At 52.2% G+C, this 10035-nt stretch overlaps 1 protein-coding gene across 1 annotated transcript; it reads right to left on the bottom strand.

Annotated features, from left to right (window-relative positions):
• Positions 1-276: 276 nt before the first annotated feature.
• ASB16 (ankyrin repeat and SOCS box containing 16) lies at positions 277-7252 on the bottom strand. The gene is made up of 5 exons (XM_081028515.1): positions 6844-7252; positions 5082-5349; positions 2954-3446; positions 2470-2583; positions 277-2035 (listed from the first exon to the last, which is right to left on the bottom strand). The coding sequence occupies exons 1-5, from the start codon at positions 7142-7144 to the stop codon at positions 1850-1852; spliced, it is 1362 nt and encodes a 453-aa protein (XP_080884641.1). The 5' UTR covers positions 7145-7252; the 3' UTR covers positions 277-1849.
• Positions 7253-10035: the final 2783 nt, after the last annotated feature.

Here is a 10035-nt window from a genome sequence, read left to right as displayed (position 1 = left end):
CTCTACCACAGGCCTCCAAATGGGAATGGCCTTGGAGATCCAAGGATCCTTCAGCAAAAGGACAGGAGTGCAAGCTGTTGGGAGTCCCTCCTCAGTGCCCTCCTGTGGTGGGCACTACAGACTAGGGATCTGGGAGGGGGCTTGTGTTGTTCGTATACCCTTTTTCCTATCACAAGAGTAACAGTTGCTCAGTGCAGAAAACTTGGGAAACACAGAAGAGGACAAAGGGGGGGGGGGAAACATGGAGTGGTAGCCACATTTCTTTTTTTTTTTTTTAATTAGATTTATTGGGGTGACAATTGTTAATAAATTTACATAGATTTCAGGTGTACAATTCTGTATTATATCATCTATAAATCCCATTGTGTGTTCACCACCCAGAGTCAGTTCTTCCATCACCATATATTTGATCCCCCTTACCCTCATCACCCACCCCCACCCCCTTACCCTCTGGTAACCACTAAATTACTATCTGTGTCTATGAGTTTTTGTTTCTCATTTGTTTGTCTTGTTCTTTTGTTGTTTTTGGTTTATATACCACATATCAGTGAAATCATAGGGTTCTCTGCTTTTTCTGTCTGACTTATTTCACTTAGCATTATACTCTCAAGATCCATCCATGTTGTCACAAATGCTCCTATATCATCTTTCCTTAATGCCGAATAGTATTCCATTGTGTATATGTACCACAACTTCTTTATCCATTTATCTATCGAAGGACATTTTGGTTGTTTCCATGTCTTGGCCACCGTAAACAAAGCTGCAATGAACATTGGAGTACACATGTCTCTATAGAGAAATGCTTTCAGATTTTTTGGGTAGATACTCAAGAGAGCGATTGCTGGGTCGTATAGTAATTCTATTCATAATTTCTTGAGGAACCTCCACACTACCTTCCATAGCATCAGCCACATTTCAACCTAACAACATCCACACATTAGTTCTGTACACAAATCATTTATTTGCGTTCATAAAAAGTGACTGGTTTCAAAAGCTTCCTCTTAAAGATGAATGGTGGTACATTTGACTCTGGGACCAAGGGAAGAAGTGAGAGACAGGGGACAGTTGGTGGCTGGTCCTCTTGTCACAGGCCCTCAGAGATCACACGTGTGGTGATCACTGTTTAAAACACCATGCAGCACTTGGGTGGGGGGAGGGGAGGAACACGACCATAAATAGTTCCCAGGTATCATGCGTTTATTCCTCCCTCAACAACCATTTACTGAAATGCCTGTTCAAGAAATACAGTTGAGGCAGACATGGGCTCTTAGTTAAATAAGTACGATACCAAGAAGGCTACCTGCTAGGTTGGAAAATAGTGCTATTGAGCTGTCCTGAGGGTCAAATCAGCTTGACCAGGGCAAAAAATGTGGGAAGGGTATACCAAGGTTGGGGAACAGCACATGCAAATGCATGGAAGCAAAGGGAAGCAAGACCAGTCAGTGAGGTCTGCCCTTCAGGTGACAATGACAGGTTGGGCAGAGGCAGTTCAGCTAGAGGCAGAGTCTGTCACTCTGGGAGCTGAAGAGGTACATTGGTGGCAGGGAATGGAGGGCAACAAGGATCCCCACCTCCTGATGTGGGGCCTGGGTATACAGAGGGGCCATCATCCACTTAAGCAAAGGAGAGGAGGTGGGCGAAGGCTGAGTCTACAGACCTTCCCATTGGAGAGAGGAGCTGAAGCTCAGGACAGGTTGGAAGTTAGTAGCTGGCTTAAGAACCCAGTGAGGGAGGACTGGCCCAGGAAGGTATGCGGAGTGCGGACAGAGGGCCAGGAATTGACCCTCTAGGGTTGGGGGGCACAACAGATGGAGAAAGCAAGACAAGCTGTGGGAGCAGCCAGGCGTGCTCACTGGATGCGCCCCTCCCCACGGAGCAGCAGGTAGTCCCTGAGGAGAGGGGGCAGTGGGAGGCGGGCGGTGGCTTGTCGGCAGCGGCTACCCAACTGGGCACGCACAGCCAGGCGGGCCAGGTGCTGCAGCCGCCTCGGCTGGTTCACCATGCTCAGGGCAGAGCTGTAGAAGGCTTCATGCTCCTAGGCCAGAAGTGGAACAGGGTCAGATGGCCCAATACTATTGACTCTGCCTTTCCAACTGGGGGCCATCTAGTGGTAGGGCCCTAGGATTTTGCAACATGCAAACTTTGGCGCATCCTGAAGGACTCAGATTCAGAGCCAGAGAGGCCCTGCAGGGGACGTGGGACCTGGGACCACACTGCAGAGCCCAGACTCAGCTGTGTCTGCACCCACCCCCACTCTAATAATGCTGGCACAGTGCCTGCTGAGTCAGAGATGCTGACAAACGTCTGTGCTGATGCCGGTGACGGAGAAGCTGGAGAAGTGTGTGGAAGTAGAGGTTATTCAGAGGGGCTCCTCCCTCCAGAAGCCCATCCTGTAGGGATAGGCCTAGGGCCCAAATCTGCCTTCGTATCTCGAGCCAGGAAGGATCTGTGCCCCTAGGGTGGACATACCTGCCACAGCTCTGGGAGCACCGCGTCAACCCAGGTATCACAGGATGGGACACAAGGATAGGCATTAAGCAGGACTTCCAGGGCCCGAGGGAAGTTGGCACAGTGTTTCAGCATCTAGGAATCAAAAGAGGGTCTCAGGGGCATCATGCCTCTCTCAACCAGGGGCAGACCTAAATCCAGCCTAAGCACAGCCCCACTCACTCAAATTTGGGGGGCCAAGAGCTTAGTCTCCAAAGCCTTTTCCATGCCTCCCCAACCTTCTGGCTCCAGTCAGTTTCCTGGGAATTCCTTTCCTTGTCTACCTTGGATGTCCTCCCCCATAGCCCTCACTGACTGGTGCTTCCCAAGATGGGGACAGACATCTGGCCACAGAAGGTGGGCTCCCAGTCTCTTGGCCCCTTCTCTCCCCCTGTGGCAGGGCAATTCCACACGCAGGCTCCCCCCACCCAACTGAAGCGTCCTTTCACAGGCCGTCCCTGCACACCTCAGGGTGCACAGGCTGGGCCCCGTAGTCCAGCAGCGCAGTGAAGAGGACTTCGGGCTCCCCGTTGGGGGCATCCTGGACAGCCTGCAGCGCACAGTCCATAGGTGTGTGGCCCGCTGCATTGGGGACTCCAGCGCAGGCCCCGTGGCGTAGCAGCAGCTCAGCCAGAGCCCCACAGCCATTGGCACAGGCGTTATGCAGCGGTGTGTGGCGCTTGCGCCCAGCGGCCCGGGCATCCGCCCCGGCCTCCAGGAGCCGTTGCACGGTGGCCTGGTGCTGCCGGTCACTGCCTGGGCTCTCGGCCCCCGCGCACGCCGCGTTCAGGGCCGTCTCACCCTGGCTGGTGCGCAAGCCCACGTTGGCTCCGTGCTTCAGGTAGAGGGCCACGTGCTCCTCCAGGCCTCGTGCTGCCGCCACATGCAGGGGCGTCACCTCGCTTTCCCGTGCAGCCATGTTCACGGTTGCTCCCGCCTCCAGCAGCAGCTTGGCGCACCTGCCAAGGCAAGTCCTGAAGGACCAAGGCCTGGCCTGGGAACCCCCGTCTGCTGTCATCTCCTACACCATTTCTTGCCACCTCCCACACTTGGAGGTGAGCCTGATGTCCACTGTCAGACTCACAGCAGCCCTGCGACAGACAGCAGAGCTGACGGCCCTTTAAAGTACCAGGAGCATCTTCAGTTTTCAGGTGAAAAACTTCGCAGTGCAGCCAAGGACACACAGCAAGTTAGTGGCTACACTGGAATTAGACACTTCTCCTAGAGTGGAACCTGACTCCCCAATCCCACTGGGACCCCAAGGCCTGGTTCTGAATCATTTGTCAGTGGTCTCCTAACATTTTGATAGCAGACAAAAAAAGTGAAAAGCCACTACTGTGTACACTATGAAACATAGAAAATTAAAGTATATGATCCAAAAGAAAGAGAAGTCCTAATATTTCCCTCCTGCCTCCAAACTTGAAGACCACCTTTTCAGACCAGCCACACCCAGTCCAACAAAGGAAGGCACTTGGGGACCCACCTACTCCACTTTTCCTCTAAAGAAACCAAACAAAACCAAATAACAAAAACCAGACTTTAGGAAGCACATGCTTCTCACAGTCTTCTAGTTTGTGGAAAAATTACAGGCCAGAACACTGTAGAGGCAAGTATCATTCACCACTGTGGGGTAAACCAAACACACAACAAACTACATTAATGATGAAACTAACAGTAATTTCTAATTAAAAAGCTAGAATGACAGCCACTGGAACTCAGGAGCAGATCCGTCAACCCCAATGAAACCCCGATGACCAAGTGTCCTTCCCCTCAATGGCCAGAATTCCAGCTGCCCTTCAGTACACTGCTCAGTGGCCAAGAGTTGAGTAGCAGCTAGTCATCCATAACTACTGAATCTATTACCTTGGTAAATTCTAATCATGGACTAATTTTTGTTTACAAATACCAAATTTAAGTAACACTGAAAAGCTCACTCAGTAGTATTTTAGTAAGTGGAATTATTCTTTCTCATTTCACTTGAAAAGATAAAGTATGCTGGGAAGTGCACCACACGCCCATGAAAACTCAAGAAAGGGCTGGAAAATTTGGGTCACTTCTGGGTTCGTCCCTGATCTAGACCTACGCTAGGGAGAGGGTCCCAGCATACGGGCTGTAGAGTGTCTCCCAGGAGTCTTTGACCCTTAACACCGCCAGTTCTGTCTGTGGACCTGATTTGTAAAAGTGCAAATACCATCATGTAGGAGGTCGAAGAAACTGTTGACCTTAAAAAGGTGGGAGGAGGAGGTGTGTGGGGCTTCATATAAGGTTGGGAAACATCAGGCTAGATCTTTCTAGATGTCTAGCTCAAAACAGCCAGGAATTTGGCTACAGAGGGTTCATGGGGAATGAGACAGCAGTTGGAACAGGGTTTTCTCGAACAGCAGCAGGGCTTCTGCCTCCTGGGCTTAGCTGATGTGACCTTGGCCAAGTCTTTAATCCCTTCTGAGCCCATTTTCTCTTCCATAGAATGAGACCTATCGCCCAGGTTGTTGTGAGGACAGGAGTATATGAGGTGCTTCTCCCCTTCTCCTGGCTGTGAGCCGGAGACACACCCACACTCCCTCCCCAAACCATCTCAGCCCCTGGGCACCTACTGCAAGGATTCAGGGGCTGTGCAGAGGTGCAAAGGGGTCGTGCCTTCCTCAGACAACACATTGGCCTTGGCACCGAAGGTCAGCAGCAGCCGTACACAGTCGGACTGGGCCTGGGCACAGGCCTCATGCAAGGCGGCCCGGCCCCCAACCCTGGCGTCCAGCTCCGCTCCCTGCCGGATGAGGTGGCGGGCACAGTCAATGTAGCCTCGGGCTGCAGTGATGGTGAGGGGCACCGTCTGCTTGGTCTTGGGGGTCAATACCCAGAACCCTGGGGAGAACAGGCAGTGTTGGGGGTGATGTGAGACCAGCAGGTAGGGCAGGCGGTGGTGAACAGCTGACTCTGGCCTTCCCTCTGCACCCCTGGCTGAGCACAAATGCTGTGTCAGGCTGTACCTGTGGAGAGGGGCTCACTCAAGCCCTGATTTGGGAGTGCAAATTGGAACAGCCTTTTAGAGCAGTTTGTCTGTCTGTAACAAAACATAGTGTGTCGTTGAAAAAAATTAATTGCTCTTTAAAACCATCAGGGCAACTAAGGAGGGTGAATCCTATTAAGGAAACTTCTGGGTCTTCAAGTTGCTGATGGAGTCTTTGGCTCTTTTGGATCTGGTGTTGGGGATGGGGGTGGGGAAGGTTATGAACAGGAGGTCCTGGAGCTGAGCTTCCAAGTGGCCAACCAACAGAGCTGAAGGAGCCATGAGTTTGGAGTTCTAGGACACGCCTCGGGTAGGGACGGTGGGGGTGGAAGTGGGGGGCACAGCGGGGGGTAGAATGAGAGGTGGGGTTATAGAAAGGAAGAGTGGGGAGAGGGGTTGATCATGGGACTGATGGTGGATCCAAATTGTAGAAATGGCCACGGCTTGTTTAAAGGACATACGTGCCTAATACCCAACTGCAAGTTGTTTGCATTATGGTGAAATAAGTTCCCAGGTTTCCTAAATCTTGGGTAAAGTATGTTTTATTTATTACTAGGATTGAAATTAAGGCCAAGTTCCATTTGAAGGGTGATGGACATGCTGTGGGATGAGACAGGGATGCCCTGGGTGGAGTCACAGCTCTAACAGTTGAAGCCAAGCAGGAATTTGGAGCCTGTGGTGACTGTGAGAATATAAGCTCTCCAAGGATTTTGAACCTCCAAACCCATGGGTGGGGTTGGAGGCAATCTCCTGTCAATCTTAAGAGCAGGGCAATCTCAATTGAAGTATTTCATTTACCTGGACAAACCTTTCTGGTCAGAATAGACCCTAAGGAAATCAGCTGGCAAGTATACAAAGATGCTCATCATATGGCCGTTTAAAATAATTTTTTAAAAAGGAACCCAATTTATCCAATTGCTTTGGGGGCTAGTTACAAAAATCATGGCATACCCATACAGTAGAATTTATGCACCTGTTTAAAATATTATGTCGACTTATGGCTATTGCCATAGAAAGATATTACATGGAAAAAATCAGGTTATAAGCTAGCATATGAATTATAATTTTTTCTGTGGACGTCAAAAATATTCAAATATGTGGATATATACTCATGGAAAAAATTGAATTAGAATATAACTGTGTTCCTATGTAATTAATGTTAATACAACTTTAATTCTGATAAGACATATAAACCATTAACGATGCCTCATTTCTGTTTGGGAGGAAGCTAGTGAGAAGGGATGGGTCTAGTCTAGGTCTGGAGGGAGCCGATGGGGCTGAGACTCTCCCCCTCCCACCCCCACCTCTTCCCTCTCCCTCCTCTTCTGCCCCCACCTGGTGCTCCCTACCCTGTTCAGCCGACCAGGCCAGCTGGTTGCTCACAGTCTCCACAATCATGTTGGCGGTGTCTTCATCTTGGAACAGGGCTTGGATCTGTTGCAGGTCGCCAGAGAACAGGGCATTGTGGACCGCTGGGTCTCGGCAGGAGCGACGCGGCCTAGTGAGTCGTGCCCGGGAACTTGGGGGGCACCTTTGGCTCCGGCATTGCTGGGCTGCTGCCCGTCGCCGGTCCTCCCACTCCAGCCACTCCCGCTGCAGGCGGAGAGAGCGCAGCGTGGAGGAGGTGAAGGGGAAGGTTTCCTTTGCCATCCCGAGGGGCCCAGGGGTCTGGTCAGTGGCAGCTGGGCAGAGCCGGCTCCCCTCGGCTGACTACTACCCTTGCTCTGAGGAGCCACCCTGGCCCCTCACCCGTGACCCAGAGAGAAGAGCAGCTGAGGCTATAAATAGGCCCTTCGCTGGTCTGGTAAACACGGTTTGTCCAGAATCCTGATCCTGGTGCAGAGAAGTTATTGGGCCAACTCCCAGCCTAGGGCTAGGGCCAGCCCCTGCCCCTGCCCCTGACCCTGCTGATACCTTCCAGTTGGGCAGCTGGCCCTCAGATGAGGCCACCTCTGTACCCCAGGGTACACATCCTTCCACTTCTCTGGAGTGAGCACTTTGGGTTGGCAAGGTCCAAGGGAGATGGACAGGGCAGGGAGAAAGAGCCAGAGTGCCCCAGCTTCTCTGATGTTAGCTGGAGAGCAACCTCAGCCCAGAAATAGAGCCATTAGACCCCAGCCCCAGAAATAAGGGCATGTCCAGATAGAGTTCAAACAGCTCTTCCTGGCATCTGCAGTAATAGCAATATCTCTGCACATGTACGCACAGGGCTTTACAATATTTAAATTACTTTTAGATCCATCTTTACTCAGTGACCATACTTCCAGATAAATAGTAAACTTGGTTTTGACAAATAAATTATATGATCAAGCTAACGATCACACTTGAACACCTCTGAGAAGGGGGGTCTTAGGTCTGTTTACCAAAGAGGAAGTTAAGGCTTAACAAGGTAAACCTCGCTCAAGGTCACAGCTTGTGAGGGGTGGAGCCAGGACTAGGACCCTAACTGGTTTTAGCTAGTGTGGCCACATGAGGGTGAAGACAGTTGTGAGAGCCTCTCCCCACCCTCTAAGCAGGAGATGGTCTCTAGAAACTGCCATCAGTGAGTCTTGTTTTCCCCTCCCCCCTCTTGTCCTGTCCCAGAACCTAAAAGGGCTTTCAGGTCTGCCTGAGGGCCAAGGGCTTGACTTCAAAACTCTAGGGACGCCCTACCAGAGACCTGTAAGCCACAAACCCATTCCCTCTTTGGTGAAAGCGGCTCTGCTTCCAAGAGCCTCTAGGGGGAGGAATGAGGCCATGAAACAGCATTAGCTGGTGTGGCTGACAAGCCAGGGAAAGAGGCAGGAGGGATGCCAGCCCCTGCCTCAGAAGCTCTAACCCCGGGAGCTCAGTGTGCTGGCAGCTGGCTCCTTGGCCCCTCAGCCCCTGAGGGTTGGCCGAGGCCCATCCTGCCTTGGCTGCAGGCTCCCCCAACACTGCGGGCTCCTCTGCCCCTGCACTTCCTCCCTGCCCTGGCTCTGCAGCAGCCCCTGCTCAGCTACCTCTGACTTCTTCCTCTCCCTGGTCCCCTCATACACACAAGTTCCAGCTCCCGTTGTCACATTTTCAGTCACCATGGCCTTTAACCTGGACCAGCGCAACCTCCTACCTGGTGTTCCTTCCTCTGGCCACAAGCCCTCTGCTCCACTGCCTAAGTGGAATGATCTGACTAAAACGGTTAATTCCTACCGTGTTTCCCCGAAAATAAGACCGGGTCTTATATTAATTTTTGCTCCAAAAGACACATTAGGGCTTGTGTTCAGGGCATGTCCTCCTGAAAAATCATGCTAGGGCTTCTTTTCAGGGTGTCTTATTTTCGGGGAGACACGGTAGCTTGAAAACTTCTGTTGACTCTGACACCTGCCCTCTCCAACCAAGTCCCCGTTCCTTGGCTTGGCCTCACGTCACAGCATTCTCATCATGGGTCCTCACGCTTCCCCGCCATTCCCTCCTGACTCATTCCTCAAAGTCCACCTCAAAGGTCACCTGCTCTGGGAGACATCCCTGCAGCAGCCCAGGTCCCCCTGTCGTCCGGTGTCAGCCACACCCAATCCGTGCCCTTTGTAAAGCACTTCTCCCAGTGTACTGGACCCAACAGTCGGCTGTGGGGATGTGGGCTCCGAGGAGGCTCTAAATTTGTTCAGTTGGGTTTCTGGCACACAGTAGGTCTTGACATGGTGTTTAGGAACACTTGGCGCCTAGTAGGCTGGCCTCTTATGTGTAGTGCATTGACTGAGGGCCCGTCCTCTGCCAGAGCAAACACTTGGTTTGACCGAGTGGGTGGCAGCAGCCTGGGCTGCTTCCGGCACTGCCCTTCCCCTGCTGTTCACCCACTGTGGCCCCAGCTGCTTGGTGGTATTCCAGGGTGGGGGATCCCAGAGGAGGAATGAGATCATGCACAACGAGGGCTTGGAGATCCTCAGAGAAAGGCGCCTCTATAAATGCAGCTGTGATTAACCCTGTTGGAACCCATTCAGTGTTTTAATTGCCCCGCCAACGGCTTGGCTGAGCACCCACAGCTGGGTTCCCAGGGTTAGGAGCTGGCAAGGCCCGGTGGGGGCCAAGACAAGGTAGGCGTCCCCCACCTCCGAGGCACACAATAGTGTTGGCCCGTGGGCCCAGCCTCTCTGCAGCCTTCTTTACACACAGGCCTAAAGGTGCTTGACTACAGCTCAGTCCCGAGAGAGACCATGTGTTCTGTTTCCTGTCCTTAGCCTTAACTTCCTGAGGGCAGAAAACCGTCCTTAGCATTAACTTCCTGAGGCCTTTACTTCAACCCACACGAGCCCATAGGGAGCCCAGGTCTACTGGCAGGAGCAGTGCCAGGTGAGTGGACACCCAGCCTGCCTTCTTGGAGCTCAGAACCTGTGGAGCAATGAAGTACACAAGAACCCAGGGTACTGGTCAGGACCAACCAGGGTCCTGTGCAGCAGCACAGGGCTCCAGGGTGTTGAGGGGGAAAGGGCACTGCACGCCAGGGACATGGGTGGTTTATGTATAGGAAGACCGCATGGCCCAGGCAGTGTTGGGGAGTCAGCAGTGGGTAGAAGAGAAAGAAGTGC

This window comes from Rhinolophus hipposideros (assembly GCF_964194185.1).
Source record: "Rhinolophus hipposideros genome assembly, chromosome: 20".
In the NCBI taxonomy this organism is placed as follows: domain Eukaryota; kingdom Metazoa; phylum Chordata; class Mammalia; order Chiroptera; family Rhinolophidae; genus Rhinolophus; species Rhinolophus hipposideros.
This window is presented reverse-complemented; position numbering and strand designations above follow the sequence as displayed.